The 14,925-nt window shown below is 41.1% G+C and overlaps 1 protein-coding gene across 4 annotated transcripts in view; it reads right to left on the bottom strand.

Annotated features, from left to right (window-relative positions):
• The window catches only part of NUP214 (nucleoporin 214), a 101,100-nt gene that overhangs the window by 70,699 nt on the left and 15,476 nt on the right, over positions 1-14,925 (bottom strand). For 2 of the 4 annotated variants that reach the window (XM_082400693.1, XM_082400691.1), the window contains exons 10-16: positions 14,544-14,670; positions 11,719-11,880; positions 8,033-8,516; positions 6,223-6,398; positions 3,644-3,741; positions 799-885; positions 439-588 (exon numbers count right to left, since the gene is read on the bottom strand). In XM_082400693.1, coding sequence (XP_082256819.1) covers positions 439-588; positions 799-885; positions 3,644-3,741; positions 6,223-6,398; positions 8,033-8,516; positions 11,719-11,880; positions 14,544-14,670 — 1,284 coding nt within the window. The remainder of the gene's footprint in view (positions 1-438; positions 589-798; positions 886-3,643; positions 3,742-6,222; positions 6,399-8,032; positions 8,517-11,718; positions 11,881-14,543; positions 14,671-14,925) is intronic. The other 2 variants (XM_082400694.1, XM_082400692.1) reach the window with 1 other exon arrangement.

Raw genomic sequence — 14,925 nt, 5'->3', positions numbered from 1 at the left:
TAACCTAACAATTTACTATAAAAGACAGTAAATTTTCTCCTGTAAATGACCCACAGTATCTTCATTAAAGTCTGCTTTTATACCAAGAAAAAAAACTTAGTAAATTTTCAAATATATCTAAACTAAATTAACAACTAGAATAAACTTTTATGGAGTGCCTTGTAAGTGTCAATGGGGTAGAAAGTACTTATTATTCCATTTTCCACATGAGAAAACTAAAATATAGAATAGCTGCAATAATTTGCCCAAAGTCACATAATTTATTATTAAGTGCTAAAGGTAGGATTTGAAGTCAGGCATTCCTAGGTAAACCACTCATCCACATAAAAAACAAGACTGGTGATTCCTGAAGAGAGAAAATACATACATCCGTGGAGTATCAGGACAACAATTTGCAAATGTGCAATTCAACTTAGGAAGAATATCAAAAACACAAACCTCTGTGGTCTCTTTAATCTCCAAAAGAAAGGTGTGCAGGTCATCTGATTCTGTTCTCAGCATCCTCATCTCCTCAGAAGTGCCCACTTGGAAACAGGCTTTGGAAGTTCGGGCTTTCAACTCTTCCAACTCCTTCTGAAAGTGAGTGACCTGTAGAGGCCACAAATGAGGGGACGGCTCAGTCTGAATGGCACGGCAGTCATGTCTGTCACTGCTCCCGGGCCCGCTAACAGCGCAGACTCCCGGTACACGCCAAGGCTCAATGCCAGAATAAAACAGTCACGTAGGAGTCCACACTCAGAGCCAGTCAAGTCTCACTATCAGAGCTACTTCTGGAAAAATCTGCAGGAACAAATTTACCTCCTCCCCGATTCCAGCCATCACAGGATCTGACTCTTTCCACTGATGTCCCTGCTTTTCTGTAACAGGAGGCTGAAGTGATTTTGCCTGAAATGAAAGGCAAAGGTTTTAAAGTGCATCCCACACCCCAAGTGATGGCTTCCTGGAGCAGGTGGCTCCGTGCCTATCACAGGTGCGGCGCTCTCACAATACCGTCACTGTCCCACCACTCACTCTTTTGAACCCGTATTTACTGGGTACCTTCCTGGTATAAGACATGCTCTAGATAGAGGTAAACAAGGTAGATGAGGTCCCTACTCTCATGGAACTCACATTCTACCGGGACAAGACAGATAATAAGAAGTAAACAACTCAGGTAATTTCAGCTAGTGATAAGTGATATGAAAAAAGTAAACAGGAACATATAGAGAGAATAAAAGTGGGCACTGCTTGACATGAGACAGCCCAAAAGCCCTCACTGAGCACTGCCTCTGCACTGAGACCTGAAGAAAGGGAGAAAGCTATGGAAAGCTCTAGGGGAAGCACCTCCAGGCAGTGAGAAGAGCAAGTGCAAAGAATCTGAGGCAGGAAAGACTTTGGCAAGTTTGAGGCAAAGATATAAAGTGAATGTGGGCACATCAAGTCAGGGAGGGAGCTGGGGGCAGGCAGAGGCAGGTCGTGTAAAGCTATTCCAAGGAGTCTGGATTTTATTCTAAGTGAGTTGGAAAAGTACTAGCGGAGTTTTAGGAGAGTTTAAACTATCCTCTGATTTATGATATTAAAGGATCCCTCCTACTGCTACATAGAGCATGGATGACAGTGACAGGTAGGAAGAGAAATAGGAAGAGGAGTCAGGAGGCTAATGAGGGAAGAGATGATAATGGCCTGAAATACGATGTTAGCAGGGGACAGAGATGTGGATTTATGACATATGACACATCACAGAGCAGAGCTGGCAAGACCTTTGCTAGTATGGACTGGGGGAGGTGCTATTAAAGAGAGGAATCTAGGATGACTTCTGGACTGGGGGTAGAGCAAACTACCTGGTTAGTGCTGCTTACTGAGATGGGAATACTAGAAAAGGAACAGGTTCTGGGGAAGATGGAAATCAAGAATTCTGCTTTAGAGATGTTATAACTTGAGATGGCTTTCGGATTATTTGATACCTACAGCAATTAACACATGGACAGTTTTTAGACTGCATAAGCATTCATTAAAACAGCTTTATTTAATAAATGCCATGTGTCATGCTTTCTGCCAAAAGCTACACCTGTAAACTGGCCATTTACTGTGGAGCCTGTACAGGTGTGTGCTGGGGGCAGGAAGGAGGTTGACTGGGAGAGGGACAGAAGGAAAAGACATGACTCCTGTTCTGAGGGCACTCAAGTAATCAAGTGGGAAATGGACAGAAAATGCTCTTTAAGTTAAACCATAAAAATAAATGGAGATGATAGACTGCAGATCTAAATATGAAAAGTAAAATAATAAAACTTTGGGAAAACATCTTTTTGACCTTGGAATAAGAAATGATTTCTAAAACAGAACACAAAAAGCACTCATTATAAAAGAAAAATTGATATATTGAATTATACTAAAATTAAGAACTGTAGTCATCAAAAGATACCACAAAGAGAATGTAAAGGCAATTCAGAGAGTGAGAAAGTATTAGTATTTGCATTATATGTATGTGTTTGCACATGCATGTGCATATTCAACAAGGAACGAACTCTTACAGATCAGTAAAAGACAACCCAAAAGACACCCTGTAAAAGAAGATAGTCAAATGGCTAATAGTCATATGAAAAAAAAGCTGAATTTTACTAGTCATCAGGGAAATACTAATCAAAACCACAAAATACAACAACAATAAACAATGAAAAATACGAAGAGTGGTGAGGATGTGGAGCGGCTGAACTCATACACTCCTAGTAGGAACGTACTGAGAGGAATAGACGAATAGTCTATGACCCAACAATTCCACTCCCAGGTATCTGCCCAACAAAAACGCACACACATATTAACCCAAAGATGTCAACTAGCATGGTCATAACAACACTATTCACAATGACTCAAACCCGGAAGCTACTCAAATGCCTGTCAAGGATGGAATGAAACTTGTAGTAGAGTTGCCCAATGAATTCCATACAGCAACAATGATACGGAAAAATCTCACAAACATAATGTTGAGCAAAACAGTCAGACACAAGAATATATACTGTATGATTCCACTTTACAGAAGGTATAAACAGGCTAAACTAAGCTATGCTGTTAGAAATCATAATAGTGAGACCTGTTTGGCAAGAGTTGTGACCAGATAGGTGAACATGAGGGGGACTCTGGGACCCTAGTATGTTCTATTTCTTGATCTGGGTGTTAGTTACCAAGGTGTATTCAGCTGGTGACAATTCACTGAGGTGGACATGTGTCATATGTATCCTTTTTTACCCCCATGTGTATTCTATGTTAGTAAAAAACTAAGTAACTAAAATAAACTGAGTTGTTATGGAAAGAAAAAGAAAAAGAAGGCAGTGCGTAGATTTCTTGGTTACTTTGGGAATGACAGAAAAAAATCAGGGGCTACACCACAGTCTTCAGACATAAAGAGAATTCAACAAACGGAACATAACATGGATAAGCTCAGGAACCAGCAGAGAAAACAATTCTAAGACTCTAGGGTTGAGATAAATGGCTTTTATGAGCTCACATTGCAAATATTCAAAGATCATACTTTGGTATTTCCTATCACATAATCCTATATACTATTTCAAAGGTGTGAATTCTAAAACACAAAAACCCATTTTATAAACATGTATGTTTTGGGCAGTAAATTAATAAACACAGCACTGTAGGTTGAGTTTAAACGTACCTGGGGAGAGCCGGACTTGGCCACTGGAGGGGTTATCCTGGGTGATTTCTGTACCATCGATGGCACTGGACTTGGACCACCCTGAGCAGATCGCCCTGCTGGAACAAGAAGTCAGTTAAAACAAACAGTATTTATTCCCGTTATTTCTCCTATCGCGAACATCCTTTCCTCAAATCTAAAAAAAAAAAGTTTCTCATTGTCCCTAGCCCCCGTTTATGATCTTTGTTACCAAGAGTGACACCCACAGTTCCCAAATAACTAAAAAACACATATCACATTTTAAAACGGGAAACTCCTTTGTAAAGCAGGTAGAACTTGAGTGTCTCTGATAATAGGTATGTGGATGGTGTGGAGGCCCAGGAGGCTGTCCACTTGGCCCATCCTTACTCCCCGCAGAGGCTCCTGATGCACCTCTGGGAACTGGGGGCAAAGTTTAAAGACCACCAGAACAGTAATCCCCATCGCCCTGTAAGAACTCACAAGGTCTTCAGGACCCTCCTGGAAGCCTCTAGGACAAGTCTCACCCTGTTGCGCATTAGAATCACCTAGGAGTTCTTTAAAAAAATACACCAAAACTCATACCCAAGCCTCATCTCCAGAGAGCCTGATTAAATGGTTAGGGAGGGGATACCCCACTGCGTCCAGTGTACAACTGGGATTGCAATCCAATAATCCAAGACCCACCAAACTGTAAGAATTAAATATGTCAATGGGGGTAGGGAGATCTGGGTGGTAAGTGGTGGAAACGGAGAAAATGTACGTGTGTTATGGTACATCTCCTCTCTCCCAAACTGTAAAAACATGGGAAAAGACTAAGGAAGGCTTGTTAATTTTTTGGGTCACAGACAGGTGCTTTTCAGAATTTGATGACAAGTCCCAGAATGACGTGACTTTGGCAAACGCCACAAGGCAGCCCTTTCTCCTGAGCAATAGGTAAGAGAGAAGATTTCAGGAATTTCACAGCTCAATGCTTGCTCAATATCTATCAAGATAAAATTATTCCTGACGCTCAAACACCAAATGGCTACCCAAGTATGTCTGGCTAGGTATTATCACTGGAATTCACAGAAGCAACCAACTTAAAAACTGAGACAGATCTGACAAACACCATCCCAACCATGTGAGCAAACTGACATCACTTACGTCAGGACAAAAAGAAATCATGTGATGTGATGTACATCACCTATGTGGTATTACTGCTCAAAATGTTTCATGTGAATCTCACCATGTGGAAACTCTCAAATCCAAATTGAGGGACAGTCCACAAAACTAACTGGCCTGACCTCTTCACGAATGTTAATGTTGAGAAAGACAAAAAAGGTGAGAAACTGGTTGAGACTAACGAGACAAAATCGGAATATAACGTGTGATCCTTGAGTGGCTCCTGGATTGGAGGGGGGGAAAAACGGCTACAAAGAACATTAAAAGGACAACTGTGGAAATGTGAATACTGGCTGTAGACTGGATTACTGTTAAATTTCCTCAGTGTGACAATGTATTGAGTGCCCTTATTTTTAGGAAACATAAAGAAGTTCCTAGGGGTGAAGTGTTTCACGCCTGCAATTAACTTTCAAATGTTTTAGAAAAAAAATTACATTAAAAAGGAAAGACGGGGTTTCCCTGGTGGCGCAGTGGTTAAGAATCCACCTGCCAATGCAGGGGACACGGGTTCGAGCCCTGGTCCGGGAAGATCCCACATGCCGTGGAGCAACTAAGCCTGCAAGCCACAACTACTGAGCCTGCGCTCTAGAGCCCTCGAGCTACAACTACTGAAGCCCGTGCTCTGCAACAAGAGAAGCTACCGCAATGAGAAGCCCCCGCGCGCAGTAATGAAGACCCAACACAGCCTAAAATAAATTAAAAAAAAAAAAAAAAAAAGACATAAAGCAAATGGTGCAGAATGTTAGCAAGTGTTGACTCTCAGGGAAGGGCATGGTATTCAGAATATAATTTATGCAACCTTTCTGTAGGTTTGAAAGAAGAAAGAGATAGGCTGGGTACATTTACTCATGGGGTTTTATAATGCACTTCAACTTGGCTATAATCATTATTCCCATTTATGATCTTTATTTAATAAATTTGCTTGCGGTAGGGCTGAGTGTGAAAACCCAAAGACAGTCATCAGAGGAAATAAGCATAAAGCCACCGTAGGCTCCTTCTCATCTATGTGGCTTAAAGACTTGCTCTGTGACTGAACTTCACGTAGGGCAGGCTCTGCGTGAAGATAAATGTCCCACAACAAGATGGAGACAGCATGGCAGCACTGAGGCCACTGTGAACCTTCCCAATCCAGAGTACAAAAGCCACAGGACTTCATTGTGAGTTACAGGAAACAAGAAAAAGGATTTAAACAACAGTCCTTACAAGTAAGGATTTTTAAACAACTTGGAAAAATTTTTTTTGGCCGTGCCGTGCAGCTTACAGGATTTTAGTTCCCCAAACAGGGATTGAATCCGCGCCCTTGGGAGTGAAAGCGCTGAGTCCTGACCACTGGACCGCCAGGGAAGTCCCACAACTTGGAAAAATATTCATCTGGGAATTCAGGATTGAGCTCTAAAGCAGTTTCCTTAAAATCATACCCGATACTGAGGAAGAGACTGAGGACTTGGATGACAAGGAACTGGATGATGCCGAGAGAGGTGCAGGGTGGCTGAGAGGTCCAGAAGATGCTGGCTTGGAGGCCGAGGAGAATGGCAGCATTGAGGGTGCGCTCTGTGAGCTGTGAACAGGAGCAGAGGTGGCCGCGGCCGTGAACCTGAAAATGGAAGCCCGAATGGATCAAAATAGCCTGCCGCTGTGAGATCCTTTCCCGCTGGTCATGAGCGATCATCAAAGGATAACTTACTATCCATACTTTTTTGCCTTCAGGAAATGCAAACATTTAGCTATTTCTTATAAAAGGTGAAAGCTGCATGAAAGCATTTATCATCTGCTTATTTGGAATGAAAAATTCAGTGAAAATATCTAATAAGTACTTAACATGATGATGAAACTAAGTTTATCATGGTATAAAACATTTATTGTCAATTCTATCAAGCTGAGTAAAGAAAGAGGGTGGGACTCTACTGGACTTAGGAGAGTTTAGTGCTCTCCTTTTGTCAAGGAAATTACTGAGAACTCGTTGTGGGGTGATCATCTCTGGGGAATGAGGAAGGAAGAGGAGAGCAGGTCACCATCTTTGGGATGCTGACCATCTACTGGGCAGGGGAGGTAAGTTTCACCTAAAGAGCAAACGTCTGTGAACAATCTAAACATCCAGCATCAGATGACTGGTCAAATAAATTATGGTGTGGCCACAAAATGGGATACTAGGCAACCTTTAGAATGAAGTGGCTGCGTGGCAAATTTAATATTAACAATGACAGCGGCCAGCAGCCCCTCCATAGTAACAAGAGATAATACAGAAGAGTGGGGGAAAACTGGTAGTGTTTATACTCAATGGCTATCTTAGGAAGGGTTACAAGGTATAAGGGATTACTTCTCTCAAGAAGCTTACATGCTAGTGGTGAGAACAAAACAAGCAGATAAAGAAGTAAAAAATAAGATACGAGTGAGTTAGTAGGACCCAGATCTGGAGGAAAGTGGAATACCACGCTGAAGTGTTTGGATTGTACTCAAAGAGCAATGAGAAGCCGCTGGGGACTGTCATCTGATGTATTTACAATTTCACAAGATCACTCAGTGGCTATGTGGAAAACAGTTCAGAGAGTCAAGAGTGGACACAAGGGAGAAAAAGGACTAGAGAGATTCATTTTCCTTAAGGGATATATAGTCTGTATTGCTTCATTTTTAAAAAGTAAGGGGGCTTCCCTCGTGGCGCAGTGGTTGAGAATCTGCCTGCCAATGCAGGGGACACGGGTTCGAGCCCTGGTCTGGGAGGATCCCACATGCCGCGGAGCAACTAAGCCCGTGAGCCAGAACTGCTGAGCCTGCGCGTCTGGAGCCTGTGCTCCGCAGCGGGAGAGGCCGCGATAGTGAGAGGCCTGCGCACCGCGATGAAGAGTGGCCCCCACTTGCCACAACTGGAGAGGGCCCTCACACAGAAACGAAGACCCAACACAGCCATAAATAAATAAATAAATAAATAAAATATTAAAAAAAAAAAAAAAAAAAAGTAAGGAATATCTCCTACATTTAAAATCTGAAAAAGCAAAACAAGCATTTAAGTATAAACTTCTAATAGTTAAAAAAAAAAATTCTAAGAGACATCTCTGGACTCTGTCCACTGATGAAATGCAAACCTTTATGTTGTTTGAATTTTTACCATTTGCAAGTATTACTATGGGAAAAAGGAAAAGAAAATCTATTCAATAACTCCACTCACAGCAACTCTATTTCTAGTGAATAACAAGCGGTATTTCTATCCATCAAACTTTAAGTGTTACCTACTTTTCGCTAAGGTTGACCTTGACTGCAGAGGCTGATGGTGGGAAGGTGGGCTTCATTCCTGTGTTTGGAGCAGACACGCTTGGCATTGGCGTGCTTTCCAGGGTAGGCTTAAAACCCGATGATCCAAAGGAGAATGAGGCAGCTGAGGGTGCCATGGGAGAGGCCGCAGGGGTGAGTACGAGGGAGGCCTGAGGAGGAGGAGGAGGAGGAGCAAAAGAGAAGGAGGATGCTCCAGGGCCCAAGGCTGCTTTGGAACTATCAGAGGCACTGGAACACGGAGCGGCCTCCCCAGTGACAGAACCAGACGACTTCAAGGATGAAGAGCCAAAGGAGAACACAGCAGGGCCTCCAACGGCAGAAGGCAAAGAGAAGGTGGAGGTGGGAGCCGCCGGTGATGAAGGCAGAACAGAGGCAGGAGCTACGGCTGCTGCGGCATCGAGCTTCTGCGGGGCCTGAGAAGAGGTGGGGGTAGTAGGAGTACTTCCTGCAATGAGAAATATGGAGAAAAAGGAAGGCAGAAGTTAACCCCGTAACAGTGGAGGTCCACATCACAGAAAGCAAGTGGGTTTGTGGAAGAATGAAGCCAGAAATAATGGTTCTCGTTCCACAAGGGGAAAAAAAAAGGGAAGTGGAGTTGATGTTGGACTTTCCATAGCAAACATTCCATATGGTAAGATGTCTAAAACTTTGAAGGAAAAAGGAAATGCAAAAAGACATTAGACTAATAGGACTTCATGAACACCCACTTGAGTAATGCAGAAAAAATACACTTCTCGATGTTACAGTGAAAAATAAGTTATTCTGCAATATTTTATTATCAGGGAAAAACTTTAATTCAGACTTACACCTCATAATAGTCATTAAAACAACTCCAGGTTAATTAAAGATAAACACATATACAAAAGCATATATATAACTATATCTCAAAACAAAGGAGGCAAAAAGTGAGTTGTCTCTTAGAGTCTATCAACTTGATAAACCTAAAAGTGACCAAAAAAAAAAAAAAAACAAAACACAAAAGATAAAGATTTGACTATGTACAGAAATAGTTATACAACCAAAAGGTAAATGAAAAAAAATTTGCAGCAAATGACAAGTAATATGTTTTATTTTTTTTAAAGCTCATACAAATTGAGATTTAAAAAATTTTGAGACTTTAATAGATATAAGCTGGGAATCTAATTCACAAAAAGAAAATATATTCAATCTCTCTAATCAAAGAAATACAAATTTAAATGCGGCATATTTTTGATTGTCCTCTAAATTATCAAAATAAAAATACATATAATCTCCTATGTTTGAAAGGGTAAAACAAACCTGAAACTTTTTATCACTACTAGGTACCTTTTTAGCACAGTCTTTTAGAAAGCATTTTAGCATTATGTCTCAAAAATCATAGAACATGTACCTAGTAATCCCAATTTTAAGAATAAAGACTACGGAAATAACCTAAAAAATGAAAAAGATATTTAATACAACCCAAATGGTAAAATATATTCAATAGAGTGTTAAACACTCCTAAATGAATCATAAAAATTATTTAAGAACCTGGAAAACACTTAAAATTTAAATAAAAGACCAGCATACCAATTATGCATACAATATAATCACAACTATGAAGAAAGATGTTTATGAAAAAACACTGAAAGAGAATACCATAAAAGGCAAGTTTAAAATTTTTTCTATTTTCCAAACTTTCTATAAAGTAAACATGTTAATTCTCCAAATTAAATAACTAACTAAGAAAGCAGTATTTTTTAACAATACATTTATGGGTCTTGGTTCTTCCAAGTTGTCAGAGATGACAGTTTATCTTCACTATGTCTAAAGCAAGGAAATACTTAGGACACAACTATGAAAATGCCACTTTCTGAAAACAACGACCCCCAGGTAAATTGTCACTTCTGTGATAGTATATAATGCAAGCCTATCTATTCTGTTAATACTTCCTTTACACAATAAACATGGAACCAACAAGAGCTTACCTCCTTAGAGACCCAAGCACATGTGTTAATCACTTCCATGCATTTAGTAGACCAATACAAAAAGCATACGCCAAACCCAAAAGAAATCATAGGCATCTTCCCCACTGAAAATGGAACGAAATATCTGAAAACCATCATGCTGCTATTTGTGATCATTCAACCCAGCATCCTTGGCGCTGGAGTGTGGAAGCAAGCAGAACCACTGATGTCCTCTGAACCCATGAGCCAGCTTCAGCTAGAGCTGGTGAACTGGTGGGACACCTCCTCCCCCTTCAGTGGCTCTCTTCCTCTCATCTAAACGTGGCTGTTACCTCAGGGCTAAGCATGAGGGAACATGGGGTTTCTCTAGGAGAGGCAAACAGTAAAACTGGTCTTTGCTCGTGCTCGGGGAATAAGGGGCTTGTAGCAAGTCCCTCACACTGAACTGTGCTCAGAAACAAACATCATCCCACAGGCTCCCGACTTCACAGGGTACAATGCTTGTTACAGACAGACCCAGCAACTGAGTGTAGGTAGTTCATGGGACTCAGCACCACTTAAAGGGGAAAAAATAACTCAGAGTACACACTGCAGATACGGAGATATCCCAACACAACAACACTGATACAGTCTATGCAAGGCAGCTGGTATGCTACTTGGGGTCACACTGCCAGTTAATAGGAGCCCAAGTATCTGAGTGGCTCTATTTATGAAGTACAACTCACTCTGCATTGGGAAGCAGTGAGAAAAGATCCCCTAAGTGTTCTCCACCACATCCAACCCAACTGGTCAACATTTCTTCCTAGATATAGAATTGGTGGCAGTATGAGCTTTTTTAGCTATATTAGAAGAGAAAAAACTTACTAGTTATATACTCACAGAATTCAAAAAGAGAAATATTAGTAAAATTCCAAAATATGAAACAATGCCCTTCTAAAAAGTTCATTTTGTTCTCACAAGTGATACACTGCCATTGTGAAAATTTTGAAAAAGCAGATTGGCATTTATATGCATGCATTTATGTATGTGAAGTATATGTACCAAAATGCTGACTGGCTATTGCATGATGGGTTCTGTAGTGATTCTGTCTTTGTATTTTCTAATTTTTCTCCAATAAACATATATTACTTAAGTGATATCTTCAAAGAGGAGGGGGAAAAAAAACTAAAGAAAATTAAATACAAAGAGAAAATTCCCATGTTCTCATCACCCAGCAATAGCCACTATTTAGATTTTAACATCTTTCAAGTATCTTTTCTATGTACATATTTTTCTCATAAAAAAGGAATCAGAGTATACAGCGCTCTTCTACGATATGTTCTGTCCTTTCCTTGTCAATAAATATAACATTTTTAATAGTTACATGGCATTTCACTGTATGGATGTACAATCATTTATTTAACCAACCTCTCATGATTAAACATGTTAGGTTTCAGACCACATAATATAGGGTCTTATAATAGGATACTGTCAGTAAATTACCTAATGGGATCCATCGGGCTGAGATTCCTTTTTCTCTAAAGTAAAGGTTGGAGAATAAAGCTTGGGGGTGAGAGAAGGCAAGTATGTGCATGTGTCTGAGGAAAAGATTAGTCCTGCCTCGATAAGACAGACCGGCTGATAAAGATAACCACTGTGTGTCCTCACAGTATTCATCCCAGCAAATACTCCTGTACAAGCCCTCGGTATCCCCTCTCGGCCAAAACGGGGGGAGGCACGCACCTGATGACTTGGGTTGTCGCTCTCCTTCCAATGAGAGCCGCTCTGGTGTCCTGAGGGGGGACCTAACACCAGGATTTTGATTGATCATGTAAAATGGACAAAGCACACCATCTGTTGAAAGTAACATAAGAACTGGAGCAGGAGGAAGAGTCTTCTCATCATCTGTTAAAAAAGAAAACAAAGGCGATAAAAGGGCCAAGTCGACTGAAGGGCCTGGGCCCAGAAGCGGAAGACTGCCGGAAGCAAAAGACGCTTCACAGGACTCATCTCTACAGTAGCTCGAGTTGGTTTGCTCTGATTTGGATCTGAAGAGCCTTTTACGAAACAGCTCCTTAAAGAAGAGCTACCGCCATGATCAGATGGCCACCATCCCGCCGGCCCTACAGGGAAGCTCTAGCAGTCCTGCAGTGGCTCTGACTCCCAAAGCTCCGATTTCTACGTGTGCCCCGGTGTTTGGGAGGTAGGTTTAGCATTCCCCTGACCAAGACAGAGGAGTCTCCAGGAAGCGACTCCTTTAGTAAAAAAAAAAGACAGATGAGCCTCTTTGGAAAACACATGGTAGGGCACAAAGAAGTGAGTCCCACTACTTTATATTCATTCACAGTTGAATCATAAGCATGTATTTTGTCAATTAAGTCTTTATGAGAATCAGAGTAAATGAGCTAATCAGACCAAACAGCCTGACCAGGGAAAGGACAAGGAACTTAGTGGTGTCTGACGGGTACACCTTTCTAAAATGAAGCACAAAGCGCGAATATGGCTTTTTGTAAACAAATATTTTTTCCCAGTTTTATTGGGATAAAACTGACAAACATCGTACGTATTTAGAGTATACAACATGATGACCTGATGGATGTATACACTGTGAAATGATCACCACAATCAGGCTAATTAACACATCCACCACCTCACGTACTTTACCATTTTGTGTGTGTGGTGAAAACTTTTTTTTTTTAAATTTTTATTGGAGGATAGTTGATTTACAATGTTGTGTTAGTTTCCGCTATACTGAATCAGTTATACATACACATATATCCACTCTTTTTTAGATTCTTTTTCCATATAGGTCATTACAGAGTATTAAGTAGAGTTCCCTGTGCTATAGGGTAGGTCCTTCTTAGTTACCTATTTTATATATAGTAGTGTATCTATGTTAAGATCTACGCCCTTAGTAAATTTCAAGTACAGATCCCCGACCTTATTCATAACATAATTGAAAGTTTCTACCCTCCGACCAACACCTCCCCATTTCCTCCACCCTCTAGTCCCTGGCCACCACCATTCTTGCCTCTGCTTCTCTGAGTGTGACTTTTTTAGATTCCACATGTAACTGAGATCATGCAGTATTTGTCTTTCTGTGTCTGGCTTATTTCACTCAAGGTCCAGCCATGTTGTTGCAAATGGCAGGATTTCCTTTTTATGGCTGAACAGTCCATTGTATATATATAACACATCTCCTCTATCCATTCATCCACTGATGGACACTTTGGCTGTTTCCATATCTTGTCTGCAGTAATAACATTGCAATGAATATAGAAGTGCAGCTATTTCTTCAAAATCCAGATTTCATTTCCTTTGGAAAGGGAAGTGGAACTGCTGGCTCACATGGGAGTTCTATTTTTAATTTTTTGAGGAGCCTCCATGCTCTATTCCATACTGGCTGCACCAGTTTACATTCCCACCAGCAGTGTAGACAAGGATTCCCTTTTCTCCACATCTTTGCTAACACTTGTTATCACTTAGCTTTTTGATAACAGCCGTCCTAACAGGTGTGAGGTGATGACTCATTATGGTTTTGATTTGCATTTCCCTGGTATTTAGTGACGTTAAGCACCTTATCATATATACCTGTTGGTCATTCGTACATCTTCTTTGGAAAAATGTCTATTCAGGTCCTCTGCCCATTTTCTAATCAGGTTGCTTACTTTGTTTTATTTTGCTATTGAGTTGTATGAGTCCCTTATATATTTTGGATATCAACCCCTTATCAGATATATGGTTTGGAATTTTTTTTTTCCGATTCCACAGGCTGCCTTTTCGTTATGCTGTTGGTTATGCTGTTTCCTTTGCTCTCTCTCTTTTTTGTTATTCTCTTACTTTATTCTTTTATACAATTTTTAAAGGTCACACTCCATTTATAGTTATTACAAAACATTGGCTATATTCCCCATGTTGTACAATACACCCTTGTAGGCTGTCTTACACCCAACAGTTTGTACCTTCCACTCCCCCATCTCTATATTGCCCAGCTCTTCCCTCTCCCCACTGGTAACCACTAGTTTGTTCTCTAGATCTGTGAGAAAGAATATGTCTTGTCTCACTTTCACATTTCATAGGACTGCGGCCCTGCCGAACCTCAGCAGGGGAGAAGACAGACTCAGAGCATGTGCTCAGGCCCCATCTGGAAGCCTGTGCCTGAGGCCTCCATTTTCTAACCAGGCCTTCGAACCAAGTATTGGTATGCAGCACCGGCGTGCCGTGGGGTGCTGTCCCCTTGGGAGGCACCGGGAACCTGGAAGGGGCACAGAGACAAAGCTATGAAATCAGCGCTGTGTGTTTCGGCCGTATTCTAAAGCACGCACAGACACGCCAACACTCAGACGCTCAGACACACAGAGTATGTGACCTCGGTCAATGAATACCCATTCAAGTTAGATGAGTGTTGTACAACACACTCTCTCACTCTTTAAGTAGAAACATGGTACAACAAGTTAAAAGTGCACAGCAGAGTAGATTCTATCATGAAAACGTAGAGCTGGATTTGAATATTAACCATCATGGGAAGAAGACTACTTCTGCACTAAGCTATGTCAGACTACACTTACTGATGGTGATTTCCACTTGGTTGGTGTAATCTATGGCAACTCCCATGGGCAAGGAATCATCACTCTTGTCTGTCACAGGCAGTTCAGCTCGGCTAGAATCCTCCAGCAGCCAAGATTCCCAATTACTCTGGACAAAAGAACAAGGAGAAGAAGAAAATGCCATGTTGGTTAGAGCTTTCTCCAGCACTGCTCAACAGGAGAGAAGAAAAAAGACAGCTCACGTGGTTTAGAGTTATGTGTTGGCTGAGACTCTGAAATCTGGAAAAAGAGTCTAAAAGCTATGAGTCCCCCAGCAAGCGAGGGGTTACTTTTCCAAGTCAACCTCTCTGTCTGTTCCTGGCATACAAAGTTCCTGCCTTGTGAATAAATAACCACTACTGTG

The sequence above is a fragment of the Balaenoptera borealis genome, assembly GCF_965194805.1.
Source record: "Balaenoptera borealis genome assembly, chromosome: 8".
NCBI classification, from domain to species: domain Eukaryota; kingdom Metazoa; phylum Chordata; class Mammalia; order Artiodactyla; family Balaenopteridae; genus Balaenoptera; species Balaenoptera borealis.
This window is presented reverse-complemented; position numbering and strand designations above follow the sequence as displayed.